Genomic DNA, 13758 nt, shown 5'->3' on the forward strand with positions numbered 1-13758 from the left:
TTTAACGGGTGTAGAGCAATTGAGAAAGCTCGTTGCTTACCGACGCTTTATGCTTGTTTATCTTTTCTTGTCAATTTTCCATTTGAAAAAATAATAAACTACTTTCAAGACTCTCAAGTTCAATTGATCAAACCTTTGAAACTTTTCCAACTTTGTCCATTGTCTGCAGTACACATAGATATATTTCTTTTTAAAATAAATATGAATTAAAATCATAAAGTATAAATTAAAATCATAAATTATAAAAATCATTTTTCATTTTTTGAATTTAAGCAGTTGTTGATGTATGATTATTAATAGAAAGATAACAAATGAATATTAAATCTTTTCAAATATCGTCTGTACTAACAGTCGATGTAATAGTATACAGATCTAGATGAACAGCTAACAGACAGGAAATATTTCAAAGAAAATATTAATATTTTGAATGAATCAATTCATCATACTATGTAAACTAATGTTAAAAATTTATGCAAATTATTGATTCTTGGATAAGAAGATCCTTATAAAAAATTTTCAAGGACAGTTTATTTTAACAAATAGTTTTGGGGAATTCCTTTTTTTGCATATATTGAAGACAACATGAGTTTTGGGAATTCCTTATTCCTTCTTTAACACCTGTATATACTGTCGACAACATGTATATGTGGATTTAAAATCAACTAGACTGACGATGCGCCACTTTAAGGAAGTTTACCTTTCGGTACATACATGGTGAAAATAAGCGTAGAATGGGTTGCACAAGCAGCAATATACCAATGGTATTATCGCCATCTCCTTCACCATTTGTCAAAGAAGAACCCGAGAAGTACCTAGGTTTAGATTGCATTTTTATAGGAACAGATCAGGCAAACGAAACTGTAAGTAACAATAAAAATATGATGGAAAAACTCTTGGATAATATTAACATTAATTTGTTTTTTGAAAAAATTACATTGAATATGAATTTATAGTATTTTCATTAACATATATGATGCATTCGTCACTAATACATGTTCTAATTAAAACATTAGGTAAAAATTGAAGATGAATTGGAAGAATACAAAGACTTGGAACATGAAAATGCAATAAACGTCTGTAAAGATAGAAAGAAGTATGCACATTTTTTTGATAATTGGTCTCCAGAATTCGAGGATTTTGGTGAAAAAATTCCAGGACCTAGCAAACCTGTTTCACATAAACTTACCGTGAAAGACATAGATACAAGAGCAAAAGAGGTAAATACTCTTATTGGTTATAACAAAGGATGATAAATCATTTGGTTTTCTCGTTTACATCTAGCAAGAAGTCATATAATGTATGTAAACGTCTTATCAAATCAATTGAAAAAATTGTTCACCACGTCGTAAATTTAGTATTACAAATTAATGTCTGTCAAGAGGTCTGTTTTCTGCATGAAGTTTGAGTGTTATTTATTTATTCAGGCTTCTCAAGCGTGTGCTAGCAGTTTTGAAAACTTGAAAAGTTATCTTCTCAATGGTTTAGTAGAACATGAGAATAAACAGAAGTTGACCGTCCGGGCAATTGTTGTATGGCTAGGAGAACAAAACCCTGATGACTTTGCTGATCGAACTCCATCTCGAGACACTCCTGAGGGGTTCCTTTCTTTACTTTCAAAAAAACAATCACTCTTTGTCACTTTCTTTACTGTACTTTGCAGGTAAATTAGACGTAATTCAAATTAAAGTTAAAGACATTTAAAATTCTTAAAAAGAATTTCAAATTTAAAAAAATCTTTCGTTTTTATAAAATTGGTCCAATTGCATTCCATTCATTTTCTTTCTTATCAATCATTAGCTACAAAAGGATATTGTCATTGATTCTTTTTAATTAATTGTCTTTTTGGAAGAGTATTTTTTCTTCATAGAGACCTTATGTCAACTTAATATGAATCATGTTGTTTAAAACATCAGAAAAGAATATGTGTTTTCGACTTGTTCTTAATTGGAGAACGTTACATCCAATACTCATTTTACAGAGCGTTTGGGCTAAAATGCGTGAGGGTATCCGGAATATCAAAAGCCGGAGAATACCAACCAGGGGATGGACTAAATTTGAATGATGATGCTGGAAAATATGACACAAAGTACAGGGACACTTGGGCATCCGTATTTGTAGACAAAAGGTGGGAAATCGTGCATCCATATTGGGTCTGCAAAAGTTTAGTAGGCTATAATGCAGGGGGATGGATGAAGCTTGAGGGGAGTGGTAAATCGGTCCTTGAAAAGGTTGAAGAATCAGTTGGAGTCTTAAAAAAGGCATTCAAAGAATACTATATTTTCCCAGATCCTGAAGAATTCATATACCTATGTCATCCAAATAATGACAAATGGCAATTCGGTAAGAAACCCATCAACAGAGAATCATTTCTTGAGATGCCCTACCTATTTCCGACATTTTTTGGATTAGGTTTGAAAATGGTTTCTGAAAAATCCTGCTTATTACAAAGTACGAATGGAGAAGTGATAATAGAAATTCAAGCACCGATAAAGAACGCCAACACAATCGACTTATGGTATGAATTATATCTAAAAGAAGGCAGTGAAAACACTGATGAGGACATCAAATTTTTGCTTAAAGATAAAACCCTTCCCAAACTGGTTGCAATGGTGCGATGTGGTGACTTGTGGCGTTTTAAGATAAGCCTACCAATGAAAGGAACATTCAAATTATGTTGCTACGGTGCACCCCATAACTCAACGCTATCTAGAATTGCAGAGTTCCGCATCGACAATCGATCTCCAAAGCAACATTTCCACATTCTACCATTTGACCCTGGACGTATCGGATTTGGTCCAGGTCCAGCAACTACAGAGGCCAACTTGTTTACACCGTCGCATCCTGATGGATTTGTTCCTGTAAAACCTAAAACTAAACTTGACATTTCATTCACTACAATTCAAAGTGTTTTTGAGAAAAAATCAATTATAGCAATGTTGCATCACAATGACACCGATTCCAAGGATCTGGGAAGTCACGTTCGGGTTGAAATGATAAGTAGTACATGCATGGTCGTCATTCAAACTGAGGTCCCTTTGGAAGGAGAGTATGCTTTGACAATATTTTCCTGCAAAAAACAAGAAAGCACCAACACTTCATCTCTTTCTTCCATCGCTCATCATATGCATGGAGTTAATGTTTGTAACTACCTGCTGAGCACTTACTTAAAGAAACCTGAGGTATTTACATCTACATAAATGTCTACGTACAGTCTTCACGTCGTAATTAAAACGACATGAAATAAATACAATATTTATTTCATTTATGATTTAAGGTCATTCTTCTTTGCACTAAATTATTTATATTTATCAGAATTGTAAAGTTTTTTTTATCGACTGGTGTTTCGAACACCAAAATTAATAAAGAATTTTTCAGTTCAAATATTTAGATGAAACCAGTTTAAAGACCAAGTGCGTGTATTTTTTTGATATTTGACTACCCGAAATATAATTGTATGGTAAAAAGTTAGTTGTTTAAAAAAAGAAATGTAGGTCTAATTATTTTGAAACGACAAAAAGACAAAAAATAGTACAATCATACCTGTACAATCAAGAGCTTTGTAAGTTTGTTATCTATTTCAGAAAACCAATCAGAGAATTGCCAGACAAAAACTACAAATCGCTTTATCGCACATTGAGGTTGGACAATTGTTTAGCAAGGCCGTGGACGAGTTTCATAAAGCCGTGGAAAGATGTATCAAGCAAAACATAAGCGAAAACGACAATGACATTGTCTCCGCTAAAGCTAAAGTGGAGGTTCTCACTTTGAAAAACGGTAATTTTTGTTTTCTAAATATTTCTTAATTTCATCACCTCCTTTAATTTCTTAAGTATCATATTGTATAACCAAATACCAACGATGATCATAAAATATTGATGACAAAATGATTTATACTGAAGATTTCTTTGGTCCTTTCTCTTTACCATCCTGCATGTAAAAAGCCCTAAATGTTATAATCCCTTTTATAGAAACAAAAAAGAAAACAGAAAAAAATGATATATATAATAAATGAACATTTCTTTTAGGAATAATAATACGATGACATCCTCCTTTCAAAACAGGAAATACACTTAGTGAAAAGTTGAATTTTCTAAAGAAAAATTAATCCATGCTTCTTTGATATCGGTTTAAAGATATGTTTTACTACTTTACAGACGCACGTGATGCTAGACTTCGAAACAATTATGATGTGACAGAGAGAACTCTAAAGAAAATACAGTCGTCCATCTATTCCCCTATCCTTATGAGGGAAATAAATACACTTAAGAACCTCCTCCAAAGTTTGAAAAGGGACAAAGACGAATTATAGCATATTCATTCAATTGTGTCTGATACCTGTGTTTGAATTTTGTCTTTTCAATACGGACCTTTCCTTTTGCAGATGCAAAAGTTACTACTTAGATGATTAAAATAAATACATGCATCAAATCAAATAAAAGGAATTTAAAGAGAAAGAAATTGATTAATTGAACATTTTCTTTTGTACATTCAAAGACGTAGATTAGTGTTCTAATAAGTATTAATATTTTTGTTCATTATCCCCAAATTATAGTAAGGATGCATATTTTAATTCTATTTGTTTGGTTGAATATAAAAATATTCAAACTATAATTCATTCACGTCACCTTAGTCAAGGAAAAATGAAAATGGAGTACTGGGTATCTGATGACTTTATTTGTAGAATGAAAATATAGATGCATTGACCTACAAAATAATATATTATTTGAGAAAACTGACAAAATGAAAGAGAAGACAATAGCTTTAAATTACCACAAGTACATTATACGTTCTATAAAAAAAATCAATAACAGCGCAAACTGTAAAAAGATAAACTTTGAACTTTACAGACACATTCCAAGTATTGTAACTGTAATTACAAAAATACACTTTAGTATTGACAATGCAATTAAATTAAAACCAGACCCTAGCATTTACACCGAGAAGTGAAACATAAGTTAATATGAAATTTACATATCATAAGATGCAACGAATATTGGCTGGATAATATATTCTAGAAACGGTGTACTGCTCTTACTTAATAAGAACAGAAGGTAACTTATAAATACATATAGCTTCAATATAATTGGTAAATATGAACCAATGAAATTACAGATAAAAAAGAACTCGATTAACTTGCAGAGTAAAACTTTGAATGATACGAATTTAAGATTCTATTGAACAAAACGAAAGATACAAAAAATAAAAAACAAATAACTGCACATAGACATAATACTTTTACTATCACATTATCACTTTAATCAAATATAGGTAAATCTAATAAAGGTAAAATTGATTTTGTAAGGGAAAAAATTCTTTTGTAGAATTTTTTTTTTTTTGGGGGGGGGGGGGGGGGGTTATGTACACATTTACGGATACCTCTCGGTTCAAATTATCGTGTTATGTTTTATGCACTCTGTTGAGGTATTATCAAAATGATTTTAATGGTAATAAATCGTTCATACAATGATGATTTAGTTCGATAGTTATAACTTTACGTCTCTTAAATTATTCATGGGTTATTATATGATACCTAGTAATATTGATAAATCAAATATGCGAATTAATGACTATTATGAATTTTTTTTTAAGTAACTACGTAAATTATTAAGTTTGAATTTGCGTTTATACACAGGGTGACCGGGTATCAAGTGCTTAGTTATTTTACGTTTATGCATTTGGTCAATTTTATGCTCGATTAACTCAAAAGAAGTAATTAATGACTTAGCAGAATACAGAGTAGAACAATCAATTTCTATTTTTCAAATCGTTTTACTGGACTCGTCACTGTAGCATTCTGACATGCTTTATAAAGATAGAATGATATCGATTGTATCTTTGGAAGCATACATATATAGTTCATTTAAAATTTCATAGGATATAGAGTGACACGGATTGAGGAAATAAGATAGAAACAAAACTAAGGTTATTAGAAAATGGATTTCAAAAATTTTATTCTAATGATTTGGATTGCATCAGTTCAATCCGGTCGTCGACTCATTGGTTATGAGTTTAGAAGAGAGAGTCCAATTGGACAGAAACAGTGTTTAAAACTGTGTTCTGTTCATACTGATTGTCTCTCGATCAATTTTAGTAAAAATCAACTATTGTGTGAGTTGAATTCACAGTCAGAGACCGCCACAGTCAAAGTTATGGAAAATACCAGCGAAACGGACGATTTTATTCATATCTCCAGGAATTCTTTTTCACAGGCACGTTTTTTTTATAATTTAACTTTATTGTATTGAAATGCATATGAATCTGTGTTTCTTAAATTCAATTGCTTTTTTGAAATTTTGTAATATGTTTCTAATGATATACACGTAGAAAGGAAACTGCAATTTGAAAATATAAAAACAGTTGCAATGCAAAGTTTTCTTTTAATCATCTACATCAAGATCGTCTTGCTTGTTAGGAAACCATTTCTTTGGCCGGAGCTTGTGGCAATACACCGTGTCCTTTGGGTCAGAGTTGTATTTCCTCAACCACGGGAGGACTTTCTTGTACTGTATCAAGTAAGTACAAAATAAAAACCAATTCCTTCCTTCCTTACTTCATGATTAATCAAAGAGGATTTTTTTTTAATCTGTAAAATGATTCTAACGTATAACGTATAATAATTGAAAGTACCTAACGTATAGATACTAAATTATCTAACGTATAACGTATAATAATTGAAAGTATCCAAGCCCAGAAGAGTCAAAATGGCATTGAAGTTGTACTCATCCAAATGTATCATTATTCAATTTAAATTAATTTTGATTAAGAAAATTTGGTCGATTTTAGGTTTCCTTTAAATATACATGTATAGTATGATTTATCATATACACTTAAGTTTATTTAAATCGAATCTACGACTTGTAAACAGACACTTGTCTGAATCATGATATATAAAAGCCCTTAATTTGTTACACTTTATTTTACATCTGGACCTTGTGTGGGACGTGTTAATATTACTTATTAGGTTAGTTACTGACTCACTACGGAAATATATTGGGTTGATCAATCTCATAAATGGCGAGGCGAAGCCGAGCCATCTATGAGATTGATCAACCCAATATATTTTCGTAGTGAGTCAGTAACTACATGTAACCTAATAAGTGTTTTGTTTTCCCTCGGACTATCAAGCGACATATTCATTCACAAATAGCGGTGATCTACGCAAAGCCATGTACAAGATGTATTACATCTCGTCCAGTTAAACTCATTTAAACTATTAAAAATTATCAATACCACCTTTCAAATACACTTAAAAAATCTTCGCTTCACCCATATTACTAACAATGTTTTGTTGCCATTCAATTTTAAACCTCCGCAGAGATTTGAGCAAATTTCGACGCTGCCATTTTGCTCTGCTCCAGACATAATAATGTGACGTCAATATTCAAAGGGCAACTACTCTAATTTAAAAATAATTCCAAAGGGTAACTACTCTAAATATCTTAAGGACTTACTGAACACGACTTCTGTGTTAAATAATATGATATATCGAGATGAGTAGGTGAGGCGGCGGCCAATGACGGCCATATTGCCTAATATAAATCCTCAAAGAACTTACATAGAGATATATGAGGCAATCACGTGTCATGTTTAATCCAATGAAAGTATGACATTTCAGTCCGAGGGAAAACAAATACGTTTGTTTGCCTAATGTTTGCACTTTTATATTGTTGTTGTAAGTTTATTATCTTTAAATATATACATTTTTTATATACATTGACCATAATAATTGATGTTCTGAATCTTCTTGTACATATGTACTGCATTTAGCTGAATTTAGCTTTTCTATATTTCAGCTTCTGTTTACGCACTATATTTTCTCACAAGATTAGCTTTTTTAAAAGCTTAGAAAGTCAGCCAGTGTAATATAAATTTTAGGTTACAAGAAACCCCCACATAAACCAGAAACCCCTCTATAAAAACAGGATATAAATAGTTTCAATAATAATATGCCGATATACATATATTTTTATAACTGGATGTGAGGAGACAAGTGTGTAGCAGTGTACATGTATACAATGCGACGATGGACACTTTGACCTAAAAAAAAACTAACCAGTTTCATAACTTCTTCGAATTCACGGACTGTCTAGTAATTCCTTCCCAGAATTCCAATTTACACAAGTGCATTTGAAATTTCATCACAATTTAATCAATCAGCACTCGGTGTGACTAATCACTGCGTAGCAGCCACTGCAATGATGTTAGTAAGCCCTGCACATTAGATTCACAAAAGCCCTTGCAGTTATGCGTGTAAACCATTGAAACTGGTTCCCTAACTAGTTTAAATGATTTATATTTCTGCTAAAAGGGGCAGTTATTCGATGCACCGGAAGTAGAAGTCTAATAATAACGACAATATAGCGCTGAGTGATGCTCAGCGCTTTCAAGGGGTTAACATTGGTGATATATACCTCATATTAAGGCTTTCATTGTTGATAAGATGCAAGTGTGAAAATCTTTCATGGAATTAGATGACTTTCAACTTTACCGATGTCCAAAAAGAAAACAATTGATTTGCTAAAATCCGCTTCAGTCTGGACGATACATAATTATTAAAACATTCTTTGAATAATTTGAAAAGTATAATTATCATGATTGTTTAATTTGCTTCAATGAAGATTACAGGTTAAATAACAAAGGAAAATTTAATTAATGATCTGATATTCGACAAGCACTTACAACTAAGTAAGATTTCATTTTGATATTATATTTTGCTACAAACTCAGCTTAAATCGATTTGTAGTAAAACCCGTCAGCTTTGCTATCCTTTAAATTTTGAAACAATTGTATGTTCTTGAATAACGATTATGGAAGAAAATATTTTAGAGATATGCTGTCGACGTCTATGTCCAGGCTTTGCAATGGGTTTTTTTTTTCAAATGATATACCATTAGATGGAACTATAAATATCTATTGTATAGGATAATTTAATATTTATTAGTTTCTACCGAACTTCTGACGCCATATACTGCCAGCGAGAGCAAATGAATAAAAAAGTGTGTACAAAATATATCTTGCATAGTCATCAACTCTTCTAAAAAAAACTATCGAAAGTGCCAGAAACAATTTTAAAAATGTCGAAATATATATGGGGGCCAAATTTGACCCATATCATGTATATATTTCGTTTATGAATTGAAACTAAGCCAGAACAAACACGGAATAAATACGAAGCCCTACAATCAAGAATTGTGATCCTTGAAAGTCTCATTTGAATTATTGATTTTTGTTTGCAACATTTTCAGAATGCTTATTTTATTGGATCCCTTGTAAATGCGTAGTTGAGGACAAAAACCATTTAGAGAATGTATAATTGTATGGAAAGACTCATTGTACATGTATTTTTGGTTTGTTTTTATTTTAACATCGGAATTCCGATACAAGAAACATGAGTATATAAAGATTGTACTAACAACACCCCCCCCCCCCCCCCCCGTCAAACATGTTCTTTACAAATTAAGCACTTACCTCTTTTGCTGGGACAAATTTCTAACTTAAGATCGTCCGCACAAAGAACAAAATAGCATGACTAAACGGACATCTAATGGCTAACCATGCTTTATTTGAAAATTTCCATAAAAAATACATCGGTATAATTGACACTACATTATATATATTAATAAAATGATATTTTTACTGTCTACTGCTTTTCTAGTTCTGACTCCTCTCTGACATAAAGTACTCCTCAACATATGCACGGTCTTCTTAATTTAAATACATATGTATCTAAACTACTATCGATTGTTAACTTGCTTTTAAAATTCAGTGGCACAAACCAAGTTTCTACATTAAATCAGAACAAAGGTTTTAACTTTTTTTAACGTCGCCATCACCATTGTAAAATGTACTCATGTATCACTTAAGGATGTTTTGGAGAGCCCCAACCAGTGCGTTACGGTTATAGCGCTAGTCTGCCCGGTAATCTTCACAATGGTGGATTCTTTTCTCCAGAAAGCTACGTAGGAGAGAAAAGAAATTATACATGCGTAAATGGAACAGTTCCAGTCGGCGGAAATCAGGTCACGTGTTTAGCGAATGGCCAATGGGAGAAACCACAATTCATATGCCAAGGTTTGAGTAACTTTATTTGATATTGATTTTTTTATGCAAGAACAATAATTAAACCCAACCCATTTAACGAGGCCGGGTCTAATTTGTTCTGCCCTAGATTTTTGGATGAAACTTTTTACATGAATTTCTACTGATATAGTTATTATTTTAAGATTAAAAAATAAGACATTTACCACACCGTTTGTTTAGGAGGTCATCTCAAAGTGTGTTAATCTTTAACATAGGACCCTATGGGATTTTGCTTGAAATGTATCAATTTTGCATATTTTTTACATTTTTTCAAAACTTCTGCCCTAGGGATTTCTTTTTCTGTTCTACATATTAAAGTTATTGCTAAAAGGCATCTAATAGTCAAATAAAAAAAACCTTTTACCTCCTGGTTTGTTCCAGGGGTCTTATCAAAGTTGATTTTTGTATGCCCAATTTCCCAGATTCGTCAGATAATGGCTATTTTTTATTTGACAAAAGCGGAAAAGGTGATATAAATAGTATTATTAAAACATTCAGACATATTTAAGTAAATAAAAATATATAACATCACATATTAAGGGTCATTGATATAAAATACATGGTTACTGTCTGAAATATATGAATTTAGCTATATTTAGGCGGGTTAAGAAAACGTGACAGAAGGCTAGGCTTGCTGAACCCTCTTAACGTTTTCGACCCGAGCCCAAATATAGCTTATACTTCGAGACATTTATGTTTATTCCTCAATATAACATTATTTTTAAGCATCAAACGAGATATTTTCAACAATTTTCGCTGAATATCTGTGCAGTTGAAACTATCACGCCATGGCGTCAACCAAGCAAAAAGATGACGTCACAATACAAATGAAACGCTGCGCGAAAGCGTGCGTACTCGTTCTGTACTCGGCCTCGTTAAATAAAGATTGAAGTATGACCCCCCCCCCCCCTAAAAAAAAACCTCCCCACCAAAAAAAATCAGCAAAATTGACTAATTCCACAGCAAACATTTCTATAGATAGTTATTTTCGTGTACATGTATTTTAGTCTGCACCGAAACAAGTGACCCTAAGGGAGAGCAATACTGGGGGACGGTGAACGTGACAGTAACCGGTAAAACTTGTCAGCGATGGGAGACTACTACTCCGCATAGCCATAGTTTCCTTACTCTCGAGGTAATCTATCAGGTCCAAGTCACAAACAAAAATGATGTATAAAACTTTCTTCTTTCCACAGTATGTTAGACATGTATGTACATAAAATACTATTGTAAAATACATGACAAAGATTAATATCTGTATTCAAAATACTTGAAACTTGAATATGACTTTTTATAACGCGTTATGAGTTCTATTTGTGTTTTCATTGTGTTTTGTGGATTTAAACGGAGCAAATATTGATTAACTAGGCGAGAAATCAATTTATTATACTTTTTAACTCCTAAGCAGATATTATAAAGTTTTATAATTGCCGACTGCCAAAAATATATCGGTTATGTAACCTCTGCGTGTTTCTTCGGTAATTTGAACGTCTAGTTCAATCAAAATGTTTGTCTTGGTACATTGTAGCTTTGCTCAAAGGAAACGTGTAGATGAACGAGAAAATAATGAAAAATATAACAACCCGTTTTGAGAGACAGGCGGGTGGAGAAACGAACAGAGAGACGGACGTAGAGACAGACATACAGATCGATAGATAGATAGATAGATAGATAGATAGATAGATAGATAGATAGATAGATAGATAGATAGATAGATATCCTTACGTATTGGAGTTTACGTACTTAAAATGACTAGCATGCATAATACTTCGTGTATGCTTTTTAATCCTTGCCTAGCAATGAACTTTGATTGGTTATCGTGTGTCATATAATGGATATACTTTTCCAAGTATTTTTAACGTATGATTTTGTCTAGTGATTTTAAAGCTTGTAGTGTCGTTTTGTTGAGGGTACAACATACATTGTTTTGTAAGAAGTTTGTGTTATGATTCTTATCAAAAACGCAGTAATGAAAAGGATTGAAGTGTAACATGCTCTTTTAATTGTGCTAAAGGTGTTTCTTTTTATGACAGGAAAATTTTTGCCGCAACCCTGACCAAACCAGTCGACCTTGGTGTTACACAGTTGATCCGAGTGTTCGATGGGAATTGTGTGAAATACCTGTTTGTACATAGATAACAAAATTCATGGTTTTGAAACATCATTATCAAAAATCCAAATGTGATCTTGACCTTCAGCAATGTTACAACAGTGCTAGCAACATAACTTGAACTTTATTAATATACATGTATTAGACTGAGTACTATCCTTTGATGCCATCTACAATAAGAATAAGGTTTGAAAGAACAAAACGACTCCTGTGATTGTCTTAATGATAGGTAACCCAATTATCCACATACTGAATTATACTAGAAGTTAACTAAAGGAAAATCGAAAATTAAACTTTATAGAGAACACTGTGCGGGATAATTAAGCCACTGCAAGGTGACATTTTTGCACTTGCTTAAGATACAGTTTCCTAAAACTTCGTACACATGTTTAGGTATTCCGAACGAGGGACCTTTGTCTAGAAATTATATAAGCACTTTTGTCTTTTGTGTATTTCACCTGATAGGTGAGATAAAGATATTTACTATTCAAAATAATTAACCATAGGAGAACAAATTTTCCTATAGGAAATATTCAAACTCGAATAGGATTTTTAAAAAATCTTGTAGGACATAAATTTTCTATAAGAAAAAGGTAATTTTTAGTGGGATTTTTATTCAGACAAGCAATTTTCTTATAGGAAATTAAGATTTCCTATTGGATTTAAAACCCTTTTAGAGTTTTGTTCAAATCATATCGGAATTTTAATTCTTATAGAAAATACTCTATATTTAAATGGTTTTCTCTCTTTGAAAAGGTGTTTTCCTGTATGAATTTTTTAAAGGTAAGTATTTCACCTAACAGGTGAGATAAAATGATAAAGGTGGATAAAATATCCTTAAGCAGTGGTTTTTCATATGGCATATATTCATTTTTGAATTTTTCGATATATTAAGCTTAGACAGGTGCAATTGCTACCTTGGCATTGGCATAATTATCCAGCACAGTGTTAAAGGCAAAAAGCAAATGGCGTATTCACAAATATTTTTAATTTGTTCTAATCATCACATTAGTAATCATCTCTAACCTTTTAAAGATGGTCCTGGAGTGGATTTAAGATTATCTGATGTGAATTTTAAATTGCACGAAGGCATAATCTTAGCGTAGACTCCATATTTGTTGAAATGGAAATGGATGTCAAAATTCAGAGAACGTTATACATATATAAGCGCTTGATTAGTTAATCATTCGTCCTAAATATCATTCCAAACGAAGAATAAATATGCTGCACTTCCATTTCTTTTAGTAGTTTCCGTAGTTGCCTACGGAGGTTGTTGTTTTACATGTATTTACAAACAAATAATACATGTAAATGTTAGTAAATATATTATTTGAGAAAGTATTCTGATAATTCAGTGCAAGAATTATCCTGAAAATACAAAGTAAAACGTACATTTTTAGATGTCCCTAAGTAATATGTTTCCAGCTTAGGAGAACTCTATGAATTTGACTTCAAAAAGATAAAAAAAATAATAGAGGAGTTACGGTGTTATGTTTAACAAAGACAAACCATGTTTTTCAAGACCTAATTTAAGGACAATTACATTTCGAAATTTACTTCAAAATTCC

General features: G+C 32.0%; 1 protein-coding gene, 1 long non-coding RNA gene and 1 other non-coding gene across 3 annotated transcripts; all 3 read left to right on the plus strand.

The window, feature by feature from the left end:
• The first annotated feature begins 590 nt into the window (after window positions 1–590).
• Window positions 591–2175, plus strand: LOC105348200 (uncharacterized). The gene is made up of 4 exons (XR_010715022.1): window positions 591–860; window positions 1014–1217; window positions 1425–1660; window positions 1979–2175. It is a non-coding gene; the product is annotated as an uncharacterized protein (transcript).
• A 39-nt stretch (window positions 2176–2214) lies between these two features.
• On the plus strand, window positions 2215–4444 carry LOC136269503 (lim and transglutaminase domain protein ltd-1-like). Its single transcript, XM_066088773.1, has 3 exons — window positions 2215–3179; window positions 3582–3774; window positions 4155–4444. Exons 1-3 carry the CDS (start codon window positions 2376–2378, stop codon window positions 4307–4309), a joined length of 1152 nt encoding a protein of 383 aa, XP_065944845.1. The 5' UTR covers window positions 2215–2375; the 3' UTR covers window positions 4310–4444.
• A 1966-nt stretch (window positions 4445–6410) lies between these two features.
• Window positions 6411–13758, plus strand: LOC105348198 (uncharacterized). Its single transcript, XR_903518.4, has 4 exons — window positions 6411–6512; window positions 9865–10071; window positions 11088–11215; window positions 12114–13758. It is a non-coding gene; the product is annotated as an uncharacterized lncRNA (long non-coding RNA).

The sequence above is a fragment of the Magallana gigas genome, chromosome 6 (assembly GCF_963853765.1).
Source record: "Magallana gigas chromosome 6, xbMagGiga1.1, whole genome shotgun sequence".
Taxonomy (NCBI): Eukaryota; Metazoa; Mollusca; class Bivalvia; order Ostreida; family Ostreidae; genus Magallana; species Magallana gigas.

What these genes read in the sequence shown, in the direction of transcription:
- LOC136269503 (XM_066088773.1), top strand. Translation starts at nt 2,376, where the DNA reads ATGCCCTACCTATTTCCGACATTTTTTGGATTAGGTTTGAAAATGGTT. An exon ending in CTTACTTAAAGAAACCTGAG is followed by an intron (nt 3,180 to 3,581) that starts GTATTTACATCT and finishes TATCTATTTCAG; the next exon opens with AAAACCAATCAGAGAATTGC. An exon ending in GGTTCTCACTTTGAAAAACG is followed by an intron (nt 3,775 to 4,154) that starts GTAATTTTTGTT and finishes ACTACTTTACAG; the next exon opens with ACGCACGTGATGCTAGACTT.